At 43.3% G+C, this 20,853-nt stretch overlaps 1 protein-coding gene across 4 annotated transcripts in view; it reads left to right on the forward strand.

Moving 5' to 3' along the window:
- The first annotated feature begins 1,682 nt into the window (after positions 1-1,682).
- Positions 1,683-20,853, forward strand: part of LOC112261290 (serine/threonine-protein kinase DCLK2-like) — a 79,347-nt gene continuing 60,176 nt past the window's right edge. For 3 of the 4 annotated variants that reach the window (XR_006084513.1, XM_042329675.1, XM_042329676.1), the window contains exons 1-2: positions 1,684-2,799; positions 13,192-13,547. Coding sequence is in view for 3 of the 4 variants with exons in the window: in XM_042329675.1 (XP_042185609.1) it covers positions 2,397-2,799; positions 13,192-13,547 (759 nt within the window). In the remaining variant the exon portion in view is untranslated. Of the gene's footprint in view, positions 2,800-13,191; positions 13,548-20,853 lie in introns of all 4 variants that reach the window. The other variant, XM_042329677.1, reaches the window with a different exon arrangement.

Consider the following 20,853-nt stretch of genomic DNA (forward strand, 5'->3'; position numbering starts at 1 on the left):
CCACTGTAGCTGATTAAAATGTCCTTAGAGATTTTTGGGGGGAAGGTCTTTAAGTGGATCCATCCCCAAAATCCTCCTGAAACAGAATGAAAACTCTTTTATATAACACATTTAACCGATATCCAGACAGACAGACCATTTCAGGGAATTCTACTGTCTATCCTCTTGATTGTTATCCCTCCATTTGCACTCTTTCATTTTTGAACAAGGGATTCTCAATCGTATTATTCAAGGGGATTTTCTGCTTTGTCATTGTGTGCAGGATATTCTCTCTCCTGAGGACTAGTGACTTCCTATTTGTTTCCTGCCTCGTTTCCTCATCCCCATTTTCATCCCCTTTCATCTCATAAAGAGGAATTACTAACAATGCATCATTCTGATGCAGCTGCTATGCTTGTTTTCTGGAGAGTTCCTTATGTGTCTTGGTTGATGGATCTTTAGGAAGAAGGTGAACTGAGGTCCACCACACGGGTTGTGATTTGTTCTTCACCTCCATACGTCCAGGCATTGTCACATGGGGGATATGAAGGGACAGTGGGACTGATCCCTGTGTGTCACACCCTGATCAATGTCCTCAGTTACTCCTGTTGTTTGCTTTGGCACTAGATTCAAAGGTCCTGGATGGCTCAGTTGGTAGAGCATGGCGCTTGCAAACTAGGATTGTGGGTTTGATTCTCGGGACCACCCATAAGTGAAAACGTATGCACGCATGACTGTAAGTCGCTTTAGGTATTATCGTATTTTTTTCATAATGAGCAATATTATTCAATATTAATAATGTTTCTCTATTGATGTTATTAACTGCCTGGATACTTCCTGGTTCAAGGATTGGTTGCTGTGGCACCATGGGACCTAGGTCTGAGCCCTTCCTGTGGTGCTGTGCCAGGTGATGATGACGCAGATAGCTAGGCACCCACTAGGCTGGCAGAGAGAAAGTGGCATCACTCTCACTGTGTAATCCACTGGCCACTGTAAGCCTATGGCCTTGGTACCACTCTGGTGACTGGACAGTGGACACACACAGTGTAGATGAGATGTGTTATGTCCAATGTATTGCTTGAGCCTATAACCTTTAAAGAGCACTGACTTATGTCAATGGGGGAATGGTATTCTTGAGGAAAAATAAGTAGGAGGAGTGCTTCAGGTATTCCAAAACAACCACAGGTGCTGTTGGGGGGGAAGAGTAATTGAAAAGCTGATGGAAGAATTATAACCACAAATTAGGTGCTAAATGACATATCAAAATCCGAACACTCTTGTGGGTTTGAAAGTTAATAAGCCTCTAATGTGTGGGCTAAGACATCATTAAAATACACCAAGTAGGCGCATCGGCTTACACTTGTTTGTGTAGTTCAGTATCCTAATAAGATACTATGCTAAAAAATACTTAATCAGGGTGTCTCACTCTGTCTCAGACACCCTGATGAAGCCATAAGCTGCTTCTTAACTTTCAAACCCACCAGAGTGGCTGGATTTGGCCATTAGCAACGTTATAATTTTTCCTTTAGCTTTTCGAGGGAATGGTATTGCCTAATAAATACCTAAATGGTACATCATAAATAATGACATGACAAATAAGTTCAAATTTGGGGGCCAAATTGCATCTTTCAGAAAATACACCACTTGCTGAACAATTGGACAGGGACTACCGTTAGGACCCTGAGGGGAAGCAGCATTCCCTCCCTCGTTGAATTGGATGACAGGACTGGGGTGGCCTCTCGTGCTACAGTGTTAGTGTTGAACGGTTCGTCCGTCTGAGAAAGGATGTGAGAAGAGGAGGAGGCTTGCGGTTTCTGTAGCAAGCATGCGGCTTTGTTAGATTCGGTGGATTTTGGACACCGGCTTTACATGCAATGTATTTGTGCTAAATGGAATTCGTTTTTCCCTTTTGTGTTTTCTACCGGATACATTCTTATAGCTTGGAATCGAGTGTTTTCCTGTGCGGCTCCGTTCATTGGTAAACTAGCGGTTGCATCAGTCGACTGTCAATCAAGTCGAGGCTCTCTGCACCTGGTATTAATTTAAATTTGCCGGTGAATTTTCGTGAACATTGAGTTTTGGAGCAATCCTTTTCTTTTAGCCTTTGGTATTTCAATAACCGAGAGTTTATTGTGCAGCCTATTGACAAGGTAAGATTGTAACCGTAACTCAGGCTACTGTACCCCTAGTTATATTAACAGCGGACTGTATCCCCGGAAAATTTCAACATTGTATCTTGACGGCGCAAGGAGGAACTAGCCTACAAGTACACGGTCCTCTCGATTACTGTATCAGTGATTGCCAAAGCGTTGTTTGACAGCTGTCTTTGGGAACGCGTTGGACAATAGGGCTTGCCTGGAGGAGCCATCTGCTATTGTTTTCTACTGCGGATAGATCAAAACATTAACAGATCGAACATGTCGCTCAGCAGAAGTATTGAATGGGAACACTTTGAGGAACGGGACAAAACGCACCGTTCATCAAGGGCTAACGGCTCGGGATCCCAGTCCGGCTCCAGAGGCAACGGTCTCGTGCCCAGCCCGGCGCACAGCGCGCACTGTAGCTTTTACCGAACGCGCACGCTCCAGTCGCTCACCTCCGAGAAGAAAGCCAAAAAAGTGCGGTTCTACCGAAATGGGGACAAATACTTCAAAGGTTTGGTGTATGCCGTGTCCAACGACCGTTTTAGGTCATTGGACGCCCTGCTTATGGAGCTTACCCGGTCTCTCTCGGACAACGTCAACCTGCCTCAAGGTGTCCGGAGCATCTACACCGTGGACGGCAGCAAGAAGATTAGCAGCCTGGACGAGTTAGTGGAGGGTAAGGACACGCAGTCACCACCGGCCCCCTCCCCACACACACAGCCCAGTCCTACAAATGACATAATAAATAATGTAGAGATCAATACTCGCGCATATTGATGAATGAGCTGATTGATCCAAGGTACTCATTATTAAATTTCACCAGACACTCCTATCTCTCAGGTTTCATCATACAATCTTATAAACCATTTCATTTTTTACATTTTTTATTTCTCCTTTATTTAACCAGGTAGGCTAGTTGAGAACAAGTTCTTATTTACAACTGCGACCTGGCCAAGATACTGCTTGTCATCAGAGTTCCACCAGCTGTTTTACATTGACTCCTTGTTCATGCATATGCAGGTGTATTCTGCTATCAGCATTCCCCTTGCGAAGAAGACTAGCTAATGCTGCATTATAGGCTTATTATACTACATTATAGCCTATTCCACTACATTATGTGATATAGTAGTATAATAAGGCTATAATGTAGTTATGCTATTATATTATATGATAATGTAGTATAATAAGTCTATAATGTGGTATAATGAGGCTATGTAGTATAATAAAGCAATTATTAATAGCCTCATTATACTACATTATAGCCTGATTATACTACATTATAGCCTCATTGGGCAGCAGGTAGCCTAGCTGTTAGAGGCCAGCCAGCAACCAGAGGGTTGCCAGTTCAGACCCTGGGTCCGAACGGAAAAATCTGTTAGGAAGTGAGCTAGCAACTAGAGGGTTGCTGATATCAAATCCTAGATGCAATTGCCTGCCATGGTGCCCTTGAGCAAGGCACTTAACCCCCTTAACAACAACTCATGGGTGCGGGGGGGCTACCTCCTGGGCACCTCTCCAAAACCTGTTTGTATGTGTCTTTCTAAAGGGCTGGGTTAAAAGCGGAAGTCAAATTTCGGTTGGACCTTGTGCGCAATTAACCAATAAAGTGATTTTAATTATACTACATTATAGCCTCCTTAGTAGGATTCAGGCCAATAGAGTATATGCCAAGTAGAGATCTTCCTCTGTTAGGCATTTTACAGTAAAGTCATATGTAAATACAGTAAACAGGTTTACTACTGTAATGCAATTGTAACCCATGTAGTCAGTTGTGGACATGCCTCTCAAACTCTAGGATAGATGATGTCACGTGTGGCTCAGTTGGTAGAGCATGGAGCAAGCACCAGGGTAGTGCGTTCGATTCAGTATGGAAAGTGTATGCACTCATTACTGTAAGTCACACTGGATAAGAGTGTCTGCTAATCCTGAGATCATTAGTCTTTCTTGAATCAGCAGGTCTTCCTTTTTGGTTAAGCAGTTGTGACACACACATGACCCAGTAGTAGTGTGCAGCCATCATAGTGTCACGCCCTGACCTTAGTTATCTTTGTTTTCTTTATTATTTTGGTTAGGTCAGGGTGTGACAAGGGTGGTTGGTTTAGTTTTTGTATTGTCTAGGTGTTTTTGTCCTGTCTAGGGTTTTTGTATATCTATGGGGTTTTAGTATGTCAAGGTCTATGGTGGCCTGAATTGGTTCCCAATCAGAGACAGCTGTTTATCGTTGTCTCTGATTGGGGATCCTATTTAGGTTGCCATTTTTCCATTTTTGTGGGTTATTGTCTGTGTAGTTGCATGTCAGCACTCGGTTTATCATAGCTTGACGTTAGTTTTAAGTGTTCTTCATTTATTAAAGAGGAATGTATTCTTATCACTCTGCGCCTTGGTCTCATCATGAGAGAGAGAGAGAGAGAGAGAGACCCGTTGTAGTAGGCAGCACAGTATTCATGAATGTCCATCGCTCCTCCATTGATCTTAGAGCAGTGTGTGTGTGCTCTGGCTAGTGTTCTGGGCTTCATTGGCTGTTAAAACAGTCCATAGAGTGATTTTCCACCCTCTGGGCATAAAACATGACGTGTCCCCCTCTGCACCCCCTTCATGCCTCTGCCAATGATCTGTTCACTTTGAACATGATGAGGGAGGAGAATGGAAAAGGTCAACATTGAGGTGTAGAGGAAGCTGTTATTATAACTGTACTTATAGTCCAAATAAGATATGTACAACTACCTCCAATGGTCAGGTCATACCATTTATTATATTACAACATAATTATTAGCTCAGTCATTTCACAGGAGTGCTTAATAAAGAATCATGTATATTGTCCCAACTAGACCCTACACAACTAAAGGCAAATTAATTCAGTAAGTGTGTGAGTATTATTCCAGAAATGTATGCAAAGGTTGAGAAATTTCAACATGACCTTCTTTACTTTACATTAGAGCTCTCTCCCTACTTGGCAGATTTGCTATATATAGACCTACACCGCAATGGGGGCTGGTGGGAGGAGCTATAGGAGGAAAGGCTAATTTTAATGACTGGAATCAAAGGAACGATATCAAACGTATGGAAACCACATGTTTGACTTTGTGCCATTGATTCCATTCCAGCCATTAAAATGAACCCATCCTCTTATAGCTCCTCCCACCAGCCTCCACTGCTACACAGTGGTTCTGTCTGTGTGTGAACCTCTCTGTGTCGCAGGCTGCAGCAGTGACAGTGGCCGGTGTCTGGGTAATACGTTAATCTTCGTGTTGAGTTCTGCTGTCTAACCTGTGACCTCTCTACGATCCTGTCTTAGCGTGAAAGGTTACGGTTATCGCACCATGGTAGCTCTGTCATATTCAAATCAATCCACAGCAAAGAGAGATGAGTGTGGGACTTGTCTTTTCATTTGTATACTGCAGCTTATCTCCTGACTCCCATTAGTCAGCACCTCCAGCTATAGGCTGTGATTTGTCTTTACTTCACTGCTGTCCTTTTCTCCTGACCCCTCTCTCATCCCCCTGTTATTCTCAGCTGACATCCTTCCTTCCTCCTTCCAAATATAAGCCTCTGCACTCGTTCCTCCGCCCATGTCCCCAGAGAGGATGGGGTGGTAGATTTAGGTCAGCGCCCAATCCCGTGGCTGGGAGACACATTGCATCACTTCTGGTTGGGCTGGCAGGAAGGAGAATGGGTGCTGCCGTGGGACAGTGAGTGTGGTAGAAGATGGACTGGCACCAACACATAGCCAGGCCTACTACTTCTGCCTCACCTCTGGATGTAATGCCTGTTTTCTGCCAAGTAACCATTCAGAGTGGAAGATGGTATCCTCCCGGCAGGCATCACACTTTCTCTGCTCTGATTTGAAAGGAAAGTGGGCCAACTCACTTTCTCTGGCTGTCAAAACTTGTTCTCATCTTGGGGGTATTTGGGTTTATACTGCAGTAGGTATAGTGGCCTGTGAGGTCATACTCTAGGTACTGTGGCTAATGAAGAGTTCCGTGTAGGTTTTACCTTATTATAGGAGTAGAGTTTGAGCTCTTAAGCCAATCCTATTGGACATTTGATATGGTGCCAAGTTTATTTTGGAACCCCTCTAACCATTCCATTCTTTCTCCTGTAAAACAATGACTGGACTCAAGTCATTCCATAAACAGTACACAGGTTGGGTTCCACTCAAGAAGTCCCCTCTTTACTGTAGAGACGCCATTGTTCGGGATGATAAGTCCTAATTATCGTAGCCTCCTCAGTAACTTATGTTAGTGGGTTGCGGGCTGTACCCTCGGTGGCTGTCCCCTTGTCCTCCTGCTGTGATATGGAGAAATAGGGCACGGCTGTTGTCAGGGGTCAGGTCACAGAGACAGGAGGAATGCAGTCAATCCGTCAGAGGATTGTCTTGGCCTGGCTGTGAATGAGGCCTTTTGACTGGAGATGTTGGAGGCCGAACACCAGAGTCTTGTCTTTGTGTACTCAGCCATCAAATGGATGTGTGTGTGTGTGTGTGCTCCCAGCCCCATTGATTGAGGACTACTGGCTCAGCCTGGCCTGTTGTGTGAACCTCATCAAGCCCCATTCATTCATTCATATGTGATCCCTGGATGATGGATGAGATTACCCTGTGACATCAACCACACTCTCTGCTGTAGTGTGCTTATTGAAATGACAGTGAGGCATTGGATTGGATTCAAACCAAGCCAAACCACGATAGTGGTCTTATGCTACACCGATTGTGTTCCATTTGAGGAGGACTTTCAATCAAATTAAATGTAATTATAAAGCCTTTTTTACCTCAGGCTGGGTTTGTGACATCGGCTAACACCCCAAACAGCAAGCAATGCAGATGTAGAAGCTCAGTGGCTAGGAAAACTTCCCTAGAAAGGCAGAAACCTAGGAAGAAACCTAGAGAGGAACCAGGCTCTGAGGGGTGGCCAGTCCTCTTCTGGCTGTGCCGGGTGGAGATTATAACAGTACATGGCCAAGATGTTCAAACTAGAGATCGACCGATTAATCGGAAATCGGTCGAATTTTTGGACACCTATTTGGCTGATTTTTATCTTTTTTTACACCTTTATTTAACTAGGCAAGTCAGTTAAGAACACATTCTTATTTTCAATGACGGCCTAGGAACAGTGGGTTAACTGCCTTGTTCAGGGGCAGAACGACAGATTTTTACCTTGTCAGCTCAGGGATTCGTTTTTGCAACCTTCCGGTTACTAGTCCAACGCTCTAACCACATGCCTTACATAGCACTCCACGAGGAGCCTGCGTGGCAAGCTGACTACCTGTTACGCGAGGGCAGCAAAAGCCAAGGTAAGTTGCTAGCTAGCATTAAACTTACAAAAAACAATCCATCTTCACATAATCTCTAGTTAACTACACATGGTTGATGATTTTACTAGTTTATCTAGCGTGTCCTGCGTTGTATATAATCGATGCAGTGCCTGTTAATTTCTCATCGAATCACAGCCCTACTTCGCCAAACGGGTGATGATTTAGCACTGTCGTTTCACCAAACCTAACCATAAATATCAATGCCTTTCTTTAAAATCAATACACAAGTATATATTTTTCTAACCTGCATATTTAGTTAATATTGCCTGCTAACATGAATTTCTTATAATTAGGGAAATTGTGTCACTTCTCTTGCGTTCTGTGCAAGCAGTCAGGGTATATGCAGCAGTTTGGGCCGCCTGGCTCGTTGCGAACTGTGTGAAGTCCATTTATTCCTAACAAAGACCGTAATTAATTTGCCAGAATTGTACATAATTATGACATAACATTGAAGGTTGTACAATGTGACAGCAATATTTAGACTTAGGGATGCCACCCGTTAGATAAAATATGGAACGGTTCCGTATTTCACTGAAAGAATAAACGTTTTGTTTTCGAAATGATAGTTTCCGGATTCGACCATATTAATGACCAAAGGCTGGTATTTCTGTGTGTTATGTTATAATTAAGTCTATGATTTGATAGAGCAGTCTGACTGAGCGATGGTAGGCACCAGCAGGCTCGTAAGCATACATTCAAACAGCACTTTAGTGCGTTTTGTCAGCAGCTCTTCGCAATGCTTCAAGCATTAAGCTGTTTATGACTTGAAGCCTATCAACTCCCGAGATTAGGCCGGTGTAACCAATGTGAAATGGCTAGCTAGTTAGCGTGGTGCGCGCTAATAGCGGTTCAATCGGTGACGTCACTCGCTCTGAGACTCGGGAGTAATTGTTCCCCTTGGCTTTTGTGGAGCGATGGGTAACAATGCTTCGAGTGTGGCTGTTGTCGATGTCTTCCTGGTCGAGCCCAGGTAGGGGCAAGGAGAAGGACGGAAGCTATACTGTTACACTGGCAATACTAAAGTGCCTATAAGAACATCCAATAGTCAAAGGTATATGAAATACAAATGGTATAGAGAGAAATAGTCCTATAATTCCTATAATAACTACAACCTAAACCTTCTTACCTGGGAATATTGAAGACTCATGTTAAAAGGAGCCACCAGATTTCAAATTGTTCTCATGTTCTGAGCAAGGAACTTAAACGTTAGCTTTTTTACATGGCACATATTGCACTTTTACTTTTTTCTCCAACACTTTGTTTTTGCATTATTTAAACCAAATTGAACATGTTTCATTATTTATTTGAGGCTAAATTGATTTTATTGATGTATTATATTAAGTTAAAATAAGTGTTCAGCATTGTTGTAATTGTCATTATTACAAATAAATGCAAAAAAAAATCGTCAGATTAATCGGTATCGGCCTCTTTTTGGGTCCTCCAATAATCGGTATTGACGTTTAAAAATCATAATCGGTCGACCTCTAGTTCATAGATGACCAGCAGGGTCAAATAATAATATTCAGTGGTTGTAGAGGGTGCAACAGGTCAGCACCTCGGTAGTAAATGTCAGTTGACTTTTCACAGCCGATCATTCAGAGTGAGAGAGAGAACATAAATTCACACAGGACACTGGATAAGACAGGAGAAATTCTCCAGATATAACAGACTGACCCTAGCCCCCCGACTCAAACTATTGCAGCATAAATACTGGAGGCTGAGACAGGAGGGGTCGGGAGACACTGTGGCCCCGACCGACGATACCCCCCGACAGGCCCAACCAGGAAGGATATAAACCCACCCACTTTGCCAAAGCACAGCCCCCACACCACTAGAGGGATATCTTCAACCTACTGGTGAATTATGATGCACCTGATCCCGAGTCGGTCCTTTGATGAGATCCCAATGTATGTAATAAGCTGATTGATTCAACATCAGGCTTCACTCATGGGAAAACATTGCTTGTTTAGATGACACCATAGTGTTAGGGACAACATCAGACAAACACATTCTCAATCCATGACCTCTCACTTACCCCACTGAGTGATGGCATGTGTGTATTTGCTCAGTGAGGGATCAGCGCACACACTGATGGATCTGCCCCCTCTCCTCCATAGTGACCAGCTGATGTTTGGTTAAGGGGCTGTGATTCTCAGCTGTTGTCCACATGAGGCCCTGCTGTAGGGCCACTAAAGTGTATCACCCACCCAGGGTCCGCTAACCTCTGGTGAATCTGCACCTGAGACCCCCCTCTCGTCCCCAGAGGTGTTAGGGACTGTCACCCCAGAGCCCCCTTCAGAAGGCCACCTCTGTTTCTCCAGGCTTTCTGATCTGAATTGATGATGGCTCCGGGTCTCATTTGGTGTCATCGTTTTCATCTGTTCGGGTCCCCCAGCTGTGGCCTAGCGTCGTTAATTAGCCTTTGTTTAATTGGTAGATGAATAAATCCAGGTGTCGTGGGACTCGCCGTCTAAGAAGTCTCTTCCTCCTCCTTTCCATCCCTTTTTCTTTGTCTTAACGCAAATGAGAGGAACCATGAGAAGAGCAGTAGATAATACTGAAATGTCCAACATGGAAAGGTAGAGTTGTAGTTGAGAAGATAACAGATTGATATTAACCTCGTGTCAATGGTCCTGGTTTAGGTTGATCTCAGCGGGGTGTTGGTGATCTTATGACCAAAGGATCTTCATTTTTTTCAGTCGTGGGTCTTGAAAATAATGCTGGGTATTGAGCTATTCTGGAGGGTTAGACATCGTCTTCACACCACTCTCGCATATGACTCCTTTCCCTGACGGATGGTGACTCCTTCACTGTTGTCTTCCTGTTCCTGGATGACTGACTGCTGAGAATAGGATGTTTTGGTTATCAAATAATAAGAGCATGGTTGACTGCATTAGGAAAAAAACTCAAATTTACCTTAGCTTCTGTAAGCTTTCTATACGGTTCTAGATGGATAGATTCTGTTCATTCATTGTTCGTTCCCCTTCAGGTCCTTTAGATTCCCCTCTCTCCCTCTTGTACAAACAATAACAATGTTTTCTCACCTTAGTTAATTTAGTGTGATTTAGCATCACATCTCTTTGAACATCTCTATCTCTTACACATAATAACGTTTTCTCACCTTTCTTAGTTCAGTCATGTTGTCATCGATCGGTGCCTTGAGCTGGTAAAAGGCCAGATACGCAAGTATAGTGCTATGTCATGACAGAGCAAGGACATAAAGGCAGCAATATGGGTTCACTTAGTTGCATGCGTAGCATATTACATGCTGCTACAGTGTGCCATTCTGTGGTTTCATTAGTGTTGTGACAAACAGTCAAATCCATGATGAATGATTAGATGTTAGCCATGCCCGGAATGTGAAAATAAAAATCCTGCATGTGTTGTCCACCCACAAACCACCTTCAAACACAATCACCCACCCTCACATCCTCCTCTTTCCCTTATTGTGGTTCCATTTATCAGCCTTTTGAGTCGTCAAATTTATCTGGCCTTGGCTTGAGGGGAAACACAAACACATTTGCTAACTGTTACAATGGAATGTGGGCAAGGAAAAGGAAAAGACTTAGCTTTGGAGAGTGTCCAATGCAGCAGGCCGAGAGAGCTCACAGAGAGGGCTGAGTTACACTGACTGGCTGGCCTCCGTCTCAATGTGGCTTTTGTTTCCACTGGGGAACCTTAACTCCTTGTCATCCACAGTCAAGCCGACTAGTTACTTTCCACGTCATGTGGCTAATTAACACTCCTTTAGTCATTTAGAATGAATGGTTATTCATTGACAGTTGTAAAGTATCATTCAGAGCTGGAAAATGCGGTGGAGTTGATTACTGTAGCTTCAATAACTAAATTGCCAAACATTTGATAAGCAGTTGATGGATTTGATTTGATATCAGTTTTTATAAACTGTTGATTCAACCATTTTTATGAAGAAAAAAAAAAATATATATATATAAACTGCTCAAAAAAATAAAGGGAACACTAAAATAGATCTGAATGAATGAAATATTCTTATTAAATACTTTTCTTTACATAGTTGAATGTGCTGACAACAAAATGACACATTATCAATGGAAATCAAATTTATCAACCCATGGAGGTCTGGATTTGGAGTCACACTCAAAATTAAAGTGGAAAACCACACTACAGGCTGATCCAACTTTGATGTAATGTCCTTAACAGGTCAAAATGAGGCTCATTAGTGTGTGTGGCCTCCACGTGCCTGTATGACCTCCCTACAATGCCTGGGCATGCTCCTGATGAGGTGGTCTCCTGAGGGATCTCCTCCCAGACCTGGACTAAAGCATCTGCCAACTCCTGGACAGTCTGTGGTGCAACGTGGCGTTGGTGGATGGAGCGAGACATGATGTCCCAGATGTGCTCAATTGGATTCAGGTCTGGGGAACAGGCGGGCCAGTCCATAGCATCAATGCCTTCCTCTTGCAGGAACTGCTGACACTCCAGCCACATGAGGTCTAGCATTGTCTAGCATTAGGAGGAACCCAGGGCCAACCGCACCAGCATATGGCCTCACAAGGGGTCTGAGGATCTCATCTCGGTACCTAATGGCAGTCAGGCTACCTCTGGCGAGCACATGGAGGGCTGTGCGGCCCCGCAAAGAAATGCCACCCCACACCATGACTGACCCACCCGCAAACCGGTCATGCTGGAGGATGTTGCAGGCAGCAGAATGTTCTCCACGGCGTCTCCAGACTCTGTCACGTCTGTCACGTGCTCAGTGTGAACCTGCTTTCATCTGTGAAGAGCACAGGGCGCCAGTGGCGAATTTGACAATCTTGGTGTTCTCTGGCAAATGCCAAACGTCCTGCACGGTGTGGGGCTGTAAGCACAACCCCCCACCTGTGGACGTCGGGCCCTCATACCACCCTCGTGGTGTCTTTTCTGACCGTTAGAGCAGACACATGCACATTTGTGGCCTTGCTGGAGGTCATTTTGCAGGGCTCTGGCAGTGCTCCTCCTTGCGGAGGTAGCGGTCCTTCTGCTGGGTTTTTGCCCTCCTACGGCCTCCTCCACGTCTCCTGATGTACTGGCCTGTCTCCTGGTAGCGCCTCCATGCTCTGGACACTACGCTGACAGACACAGCAAACCTTCTTGCCACAGCTCGCATTGATGTTCCATCCTGGATGAGCTGCACTACCTGAGCCACTTGTGTGGGTTGTAGACTCCGTCTCATGCTACCACTAGAGTGAAAGCACCGTCAGCATTCAAAAGTGACCAAAACATCAGCCAGGACGCATAGGAACTGAGAAGTGGTCTGTGGTCACCACCTGCAGAACCACTCCTTTATTGGGGGTGTCTTGTTAATTGCCTATCATTTCTACCTGTTGTCTATTCCATTTGCACAACAGCATGTGAAATTGATTGTCAATCAGTGTTGCTTCCTAAGTGGACAGTTTGATTTCACAGAAGTGTGATTGACTTGGAGTTACATTGTGTTGTTTAAGTGTTCCATTAAAAAAAATTTGAGCACCATAATTTGCAAATAAATTCATAAAAATCCTACAATGTAATTTTTTTTTTTTTTCTCATTTTGTCTGTCATAGTTGAAGTGTACCTATGATGAAAATTACAGGCCTCTCATCTTTTTAAGTGGGAGAACTTGCACAATTGGTGGCTGACTAAATACTTTTTTTGCCCCACTGTGTGTGTGTGTGTGTGTGTGTATGTATGTGTGTATATTTTATTTTTTATTTTAAAGAAGCTTAAATTCTAACTAGTTCTCCCCTCTTCCTCCCTTTAGGTGAGAGCTACGTGTGTGCCTCCAACGAGCCCTACCGCCGAGTGGACTATACCAAGAACGTTAACCCTAACTGGTCAGTGGGCATCAAGGCCGGCCAGTCCCGTTCCCTGTCCTCCCTCAGCACCCTGGTAAAGGGCGAGCTGCAGCGTAGCGAGGCCAGCCTTGGCACCAGAGACTTCATCAAGCCCAAGCTGGTGACGGTCATCCGCAGCGGGGTCAAGCCCAGGAAGGCTGTGAGGATCCTGCTGAATAAGAAGACGGCCCACTCCTTCGAACAGGTGCTGACCGACATCACGGACGCCATCAAGCTGGACTCCGGGGCAGTCAAACGGCTCTACACACTGGAGGGAAAACAGGTAAGATGATAGTAATTCTGTAGATGCAACAACATGGTTACTTCCTATAGCACAAGGGTCTCAAATCCAATCCTGAGGTATATGATGTGGTTATTTAGCCATTTTTTCCCCTTCTCCTAAATGGCTTACAGACAGTTGTGTTCAACATATGTGGCCCATGCAGCAATCAAACCCTCAACCTTGCTGTTGCAAGTAATGAATAACGATACTTTAGGGACTCTATATTAGAGTATGTTGGGTTAATCCCAACGCTGCTCTGGAGATGGGAATCAGTACCAGATGGGATATCCATATTGAGTTTTCTGGCCAAAGGTCTTATTTATAGCATAGATGCTTCATGATTTATGAGTTTCAGCTGTATCAGCACTCAACCATTATACTATTGCTAATCAACCCAAACCCCATGGTGCACTACAAGTATCTCCATGAGAGACGACCAAATCAACAAACTTCATGCTTTGTTTGGAATACAGTGTTTGGTTTTGGCCAGACATAATGGGACCCATCTCGTCCAAAACTTAAGTTTACCAAAAAGCACCTGGAAGCACCTGGATGATCATCAAGACTCTTGGAAGAATGTTCTATAGACAGATGAGTCCAAAGTATAACTATTTGGACGACATGGGTCCCATTATGCCTGGTATAAACCAAACATTGCATTGCACAGTAAGAACCTTATACCAACGGTCAAGCATGGTGATGGCTTGGGGATGCTTTGCTGCCTCAGGACCTGGACAACTTGCCTAAATAGAAGGAACCATGAATTCTGCTCTGTGTCAGATAATTCTACAGGAGAATGTCAGGCCATATGTCTGTGAGCTGAAGCACAGATGGGTCATGCAGCAAGACAATGACCCAAAACACACAATTAAGTCTACATGGCAAAAAAGCTACAAATATGACGTTTTGGAATGGCCAGACCTAATCCCAATTGAGATGTTGTGGCAGGACTTGAAACGAGCAGCCCAGGATTTATGCAGTGTTAGTTATCAAGAACTTTATCTTTGCATTTCCCCCCAGCTTAGTTTAGATTGGTGTAAATGTCGCTGAGTTAAAGCAGTTCTGCATGGAAGAGTGGGCCAAAATTCCTCCATGCGACATGAGACTGATCAACAAATATAGGAAGCATTTGGTTGGAGCCATTGCAGCTAAAGGTGGCACAACCGGTTATTAGGGGGAAATTACTTTTTCACACAGGGGCATTGGGTGTTGCATAACTTTGTTTATGAAATAAATCAAGTAAGTATGTAATTGTTGTATTATTTGTCCCTTTATCTAATTTTAGGTTTTGGTTGAAGATCTGATAATGAGAAAGGAGGCAAATACTTTTTCACAGCACTGTTTGGTCCTATTTAGTATTTCCATCTAGACATCCACAGTATGTCCCAAATGGCACCCTATTCCATATTTAGCACCCTACTTTTGATCAGAGCCTTATGGACCCTGGTCAAAAGTAGTGCACGACATAGGGAATAGGGTGCCATTTGAGACACCAACCTAATGTGCTAGTGATGAACACATGATGCATTTAATTTCCCATCATGGGCTTTAGTTTTAGATTGATATAAATGCTGCTAGCCTCATCTGAGGAAGAAGATTCCATCATAATGGATTAAGGGGGAGTGGATTTAGAACATTTCCTAGAAGTCAGGTTCCACAGTTGTTAAAGATAAGTGGATTTTCTGATAAATCTGGATTGAAATGCAGTCTGTGTTTTTTACAGAGCTTTAACGGTTGGAACTCTTATTTCACAAGCAATGGTTATGACACTGTGCTGAGAGGTGTTAGGCCAGTGGTTCTTTGATAACGGCAGGATCATGATGCAGGTCAATGGAGTCAGTTTTTGTGAAGGACTGTTCGCTTAGAAGTATACAAGACATTGAGACATCTAATGCAGCAGTGAAGGTTTCAGTGCTAGACAAGGCTAAAGAAAAGAGAAGCAGTATTCCCCCAAAACCCCATTCCTTCTATCTGAACTCTGAATATTGTCCTGGCAGAGAACACAGTTGACCCTTCTTTCCTGACAGATTCCCAGAGCCGGCGGGAATCTTCACGGACGGGCCAGAGAAGTGACTCATGAAAATAATGATCCTTATCCTCTCAGACAGTCAGGCCGGCCAGCCCAACATACTGAAGCCTCTACTCAGAGGAGGCTCTATATCAGGAGGAGAGGCAGGGTCTGGATGATTTCTCTCTCTCGCTCTCTCTGACAGAGAAAACAGTTAATGTGTACAGTAGGCACTTTCAGTATCTGCACCTGTTTGCTTTTGTTTTGTGGCAATGAACCAGTCTTGCAGCACAAACTGAAATACACGGCAGTATTGGACCAGAAATGGCTGTCCAAGCTTGATTTTCAGCCCAGAGAGATGTTTTAGGTACATGATCAGTGATTCACCCCTTCAGTCCAACTCTGGCCGCCTATTACTCGGCCGTCCACAGAGAGTACAGGGATGGAACGACAGACAGAACGAGAGGAGAAACAAGCGATGACTGAAAAGATCAGCCATCACCTCTGAATCGACGGTCTCGCTTACTCCCTCTGGTACTCAACATAGCTGCTCTTTCAGAAATGGCCAAGCATAGGCTATAGCATGATGGATCCTTGGGAATGCCCCATTAGATATCCACCCCGGTACTAATTCAGTCCCATGTCTGTGACAGAAAGACTACTGACTCCTTGTCTGTCTTTTTCCCTTCATGGATCGCTTAAACAGATTTGACAGTGCTGTGGGCTGAGACTTCATCATAAATGATGATGCAACACAGCTGCAAGTTGACTGGGACGTTTTCTCCATTCATTCGTTAACATTTAGTGTTGTCGGCACTAGACAGGGTGAGGAGGAATCCTGTTTTGTGTAGAGATGAAGCAGAGAGACGGGGTGTGCGAGAAAGAGGGAGTGCCTTTCCTACTCTGTCCTTGGGGACCGCTTCAGGCAGGCGACTTGCAATGGCTGTTTGGAATGCAATGTGGTGGGCGGTTTGACTGCGACGCGCAGTGATGATGTCACAGGGGATTTGCCTGAGGAAGCCGGTGGTAAATCCAAACGAGCGCTGCAGAGCTGTCTGGAATGCAGGCTGACTCTCTCTGGGATTTCACAGGGAAACCTCCTCTTTCCAATCTTCCCGTTTTTTTTGTATATTCTAATGCTATGCAAAAAAATTGTCCATGAGCTGCCAGGCATATGCAAATGACACGATTATGCTAATGCATGAATGAAACGGGTTGGCTCCAACAATACAGTTGTTCTCGCTCACAGAGAATGTGTGGTTTTGTCTGTAGCTTTCAGTTCGATTACAGTCAGTTCTATAGCATTTAGTTATTATGCTGCTTGCAATTTGTTATGGCAGCGCTCCATTTGAAACTATGGGTTACTGCATATAGTTGTAGACAGGTTAGCTGACAACGTCACAAACAATGCACACGCTTCATTGGGGCAGAAGTCCGTGTGTTGTGATTCTGGATGTCCAGATAGCTAGCAACAGTAACAAGAAGCTGCCATGTGGGGAATCGTAAGCTAGTTTTATCTTGTTCTTGATACCATGTCTTGTTTTGACTGATGTCACGTCTATGCTAATATGGCTACAATTCACTAGCTAGTAACTGTAAGAATGTATTTGAGAGACAACACGTGCTCATTGTGCAAATGTATGTATGTTTTCAGTAAACATTGAAGACAAAATATAGTTTACATGTTATCAACAATCTAAGCCGACCCCATCTGTTTTGCCCCATAGTTGCGCATGCGTCGGTTTTGTTGCAAAACAACCAACCCGTCTATAACCATGATGACGATAGAAGAGTTGGCTACTGCACATACAGTATGGAACCAAGGCTAGCTCAAAGGACAGTACACAATCCTAACAGCAGCCCAGGCCTGTGGCGCTCTGAGGGATGGCCCATGTGCTTAAACACCATTTAAAAATACCTGGCAGCCAATGGCACTACATCCATCTCACCAATGTGTATAGCATAATGAATGGAGTCTACAGTAACTCCTACCATCGTTGAGAGATAGGAAGCACTCATTTCGAGTTTTAGCAGATCGATATTTCAGACGTAAGATGCTGTATCTTGTTGTTCATTATAAATTGATAAGGCCCATATTGTTCCACTCTCTCTGAGCTGTTTTGATGAGTTTGAGTTGGTAACGCACTGAGCATGGGTTGTTAATGATAAGGTCGTTCTCCGTTACCCAGACCATCTACTGTATGTTCAACTCCTGAGAAGGATTGCTCTTCTTCCTGTCATATGCTTTCGTAATGATCCACTCCATTGATTGATTTATATCACCATATAAACAGCCCTTTCAGTCCTGATAGAGGGCTGATTGGGGATCCTCTGTTGCATGTAATGGCATATACCAGGACACCACATCCTACACGACTCCATCGAATGGGAACTCCAATACAACAGTTTTCTGTCACTGAGGAGGATCAATGGGGACTGTTTAAAAGCAGATTATCCCTGGAGGTTAATGGGGAGGTATTCATGGCCCTATAGCTGAGTAACTGTGTCCTTTTGATTCAATGAGGCAGATCATAGGAAAGGCCTACTGTGTGTATCACAATGAGGTTGGTTGCACCTTAATTGGGGAGGACTGGCTCGTGACAATGTCTGGCACAGAATAGGTGGAATGGTATCAAATGCATCAAACACATGGTTTCCAGGTGTTTGATTCCATTCACTCCATTCCAGACATTATTATTAGCTGTCTTACACACAAGCAGAGGCTGCTGAGGGAATCTAATCAGAGCTGGGCGCAAAACAGGATGTACACTCATGATGCTGTGTCATTCAAAGCATGCATTCAAAATGGAGGTCAGTGTAGGGGTATTATGGCTGTAAATATCTTGTTTAACTTCTTAGTGATCCCTTCGCGCGCCAATCCCGTTAACGGACAACACCCAGTGAAATAGCAGCGTGCCAAATTCAAAAACAGATACTCATAATAATAATTAATGAATCTTACAAGTGTTATACATCGGTTTAAAGATTAACTTCTTGTTAATCCAGCCACAGTGTCAGATTTCAAAAAGGCTTTACGGCTAAAGAAAACCATGCTATTATCTGAGGACAGCACCCCATCAAACAAACACATGAAAATCACATTTCAACCCGACACAAAACAAAACTCAGAAATAATCATATAATTCATGCCTTACCTTTGAAGATCTTCTTCTGTTGGCACTCCAATATGTCCATTAAACATCACAAATGGTCCTTTTAGTCAATAAATTCTGTCGTTATATCTCCAAAATGTCCATTTATTTGGCACGTTTGATCCAAAAAACACTGGTTCCAACTCGCGCAACATGACTACAAAGTATCTAATATAGTTGCCTGTAAACTTGATCCAAACATTTCAAACGACTCTCCTAATCCAACTGTAGATATTTTTAAACGTAAATAATCGCTATTTAACACGGGATAAACTGTGTTCAATACCGGACAAAAAAACAAAGTGGAGTGAGCTTTCAGGTCGCGCGCCCTTAACTTCTTACGGATAGGTGGGACAGTTGCGTCTCACTTGTGCAAAAACCAAGGAAAATGCAGCGCAGCAAATTCAAGAAAATGATATCAAACTTTCATTAAATCATATAGAAACTTCAGTGTTTTCTATCCAAATCTATGAATAATATGCATATCTTATATTCTTGGCATGAGTAGCAGGAAGTTGAAATTGGGCACGCTATTTATCCAAAAGTGAAAACCAGAGTAATAGTTTAACAAACAGTACACTAGACTCGACCCTCGTTCTGAACAGCCCTACTTCTTCATTACACAAATGAAAAACATCAACCAATTTCTAAAGACTGTTGACATCCAGTGGAAGCGATAGGAACAGCAAGCAAGTGCCTTAGAAATCCAAATCCACATAGAAACCCATTGAAAAGACAGTGACTTAAAAAAAAACATTCCTGGATGATTTGTCCTTGGTTTTACCTGCCAAATAAGTTATGTTTTACTCACAGACATAATTGTAACAGTTTTAGTAACTTTAGAGTGTTTTCTATCCAAATCTACCAATTATATGCATATCCTAGCTTCTGGGCCTGAGTACCAGGCAGTTTACTTTGGGCACACTTTTCATCTGGATGTGAAAATAGTGCCCCCTAGCCTTAAGAATTTTTAAAGGACATCCATCCCAGCATGATCCCATACTTGTCCGTATAACCTTGTTTACAAATACTTACCATAAGTGAGTCATAAAAATACTCAGACATCGACATTTGACTGATTGCACATTATGTTATATGAAGTGTCATACTTGCAATGCTCGGCTGAGAATTTCCCCCCAACAGTTGTTGTCTCTGACCAGGCGGAGATCAAGAGTTTAGCTAAATCAGTCCCTGCACCTGCTCATGAAACCACCAGGTACCAGCCCCTCTCTGGCATGGGATGAGGGTATGGGATAAGGGAACAGACAGGAAACCGAACCCATTGGAACAGATAGTAAACCGGCCAATGGTCTTTTCTCTCAGACCATACTGTGGCCTGCTGTCTATTGTAACTGTCTTGTCAAATCCTCTACATGTAATACAATATCTCTGTACTGGTATGTACTGTATTCAGCTCCTCTGGTAGAGTTCTCTGGTAGAGTTCTCTGGTAGAGTTCTCTGGTCTCTGGGATTTTACTTGGATGTATGTAGTACACATGAGTGGACTTTTTTTACCATAATAGTAATTCTGTTTTGGCTTCTAAAGGCAATTAGAATAGTGTCAATTTAGAGATATAACTGCTAAATTGTAATTAGTTCACCACTATGGCCTATATTGACTTACCTCCCTTATCTTACCTCATTTGCACACACTGTATATGTATGTATGTTTGTTTATTCCATGTGTAACTCCATGTGTAAATCTTGGCCAGGTCGGAGTTGTAAATGAGAACTTGTTCTCAACTAGCCTACCTGGTGAAATAAAAAATTAACTGCAGAAGCCTGAATCCTTACCCTTAAAGAACAGAGTTGGACTATAATGGACGCCGTCCACTTCAATGACCGCCATTCAGTCAATGGAATTTAATTTGATTTTGATTTCTGAAGGAAAATGATTCAGATAACCAGAGTAATATTTGTAGTTTTCTGGTCATATTTAAGTTCATGCCTTTGTAAATTCATCAAACTGTTGTGTCTGAGTAAATAAGCAATGCTTATACCTAGAACTTCTGATTATGTTAAATCTTTAGCAGTTACATGGTTAACTACATGATCTATGGGCTTTTGCTTTTCCACTTCTTCTCCTTGTCCAATCTGCCTGTCTGCCAAGTGAACTCTCTACATTAGACTTGTCTGGATAATCTGA

Source organism: Oncorhynchus tshawytscha, linkage group LG11 (genome assembly GCF_018296145.1).
Source record: "Oncorhynchus tshawytscha isolate Ot180627B linkage group LG11, Otsh_v2.0, whole genome shotgun sequence".
Classification (NCBI taxonomy): Eukaryota; Metazoa; Chordata; class Actinopteri; order Salmoniformes; family Salmonidae; genus Oncorhynchus; species Oncorhynchus tshawytscha.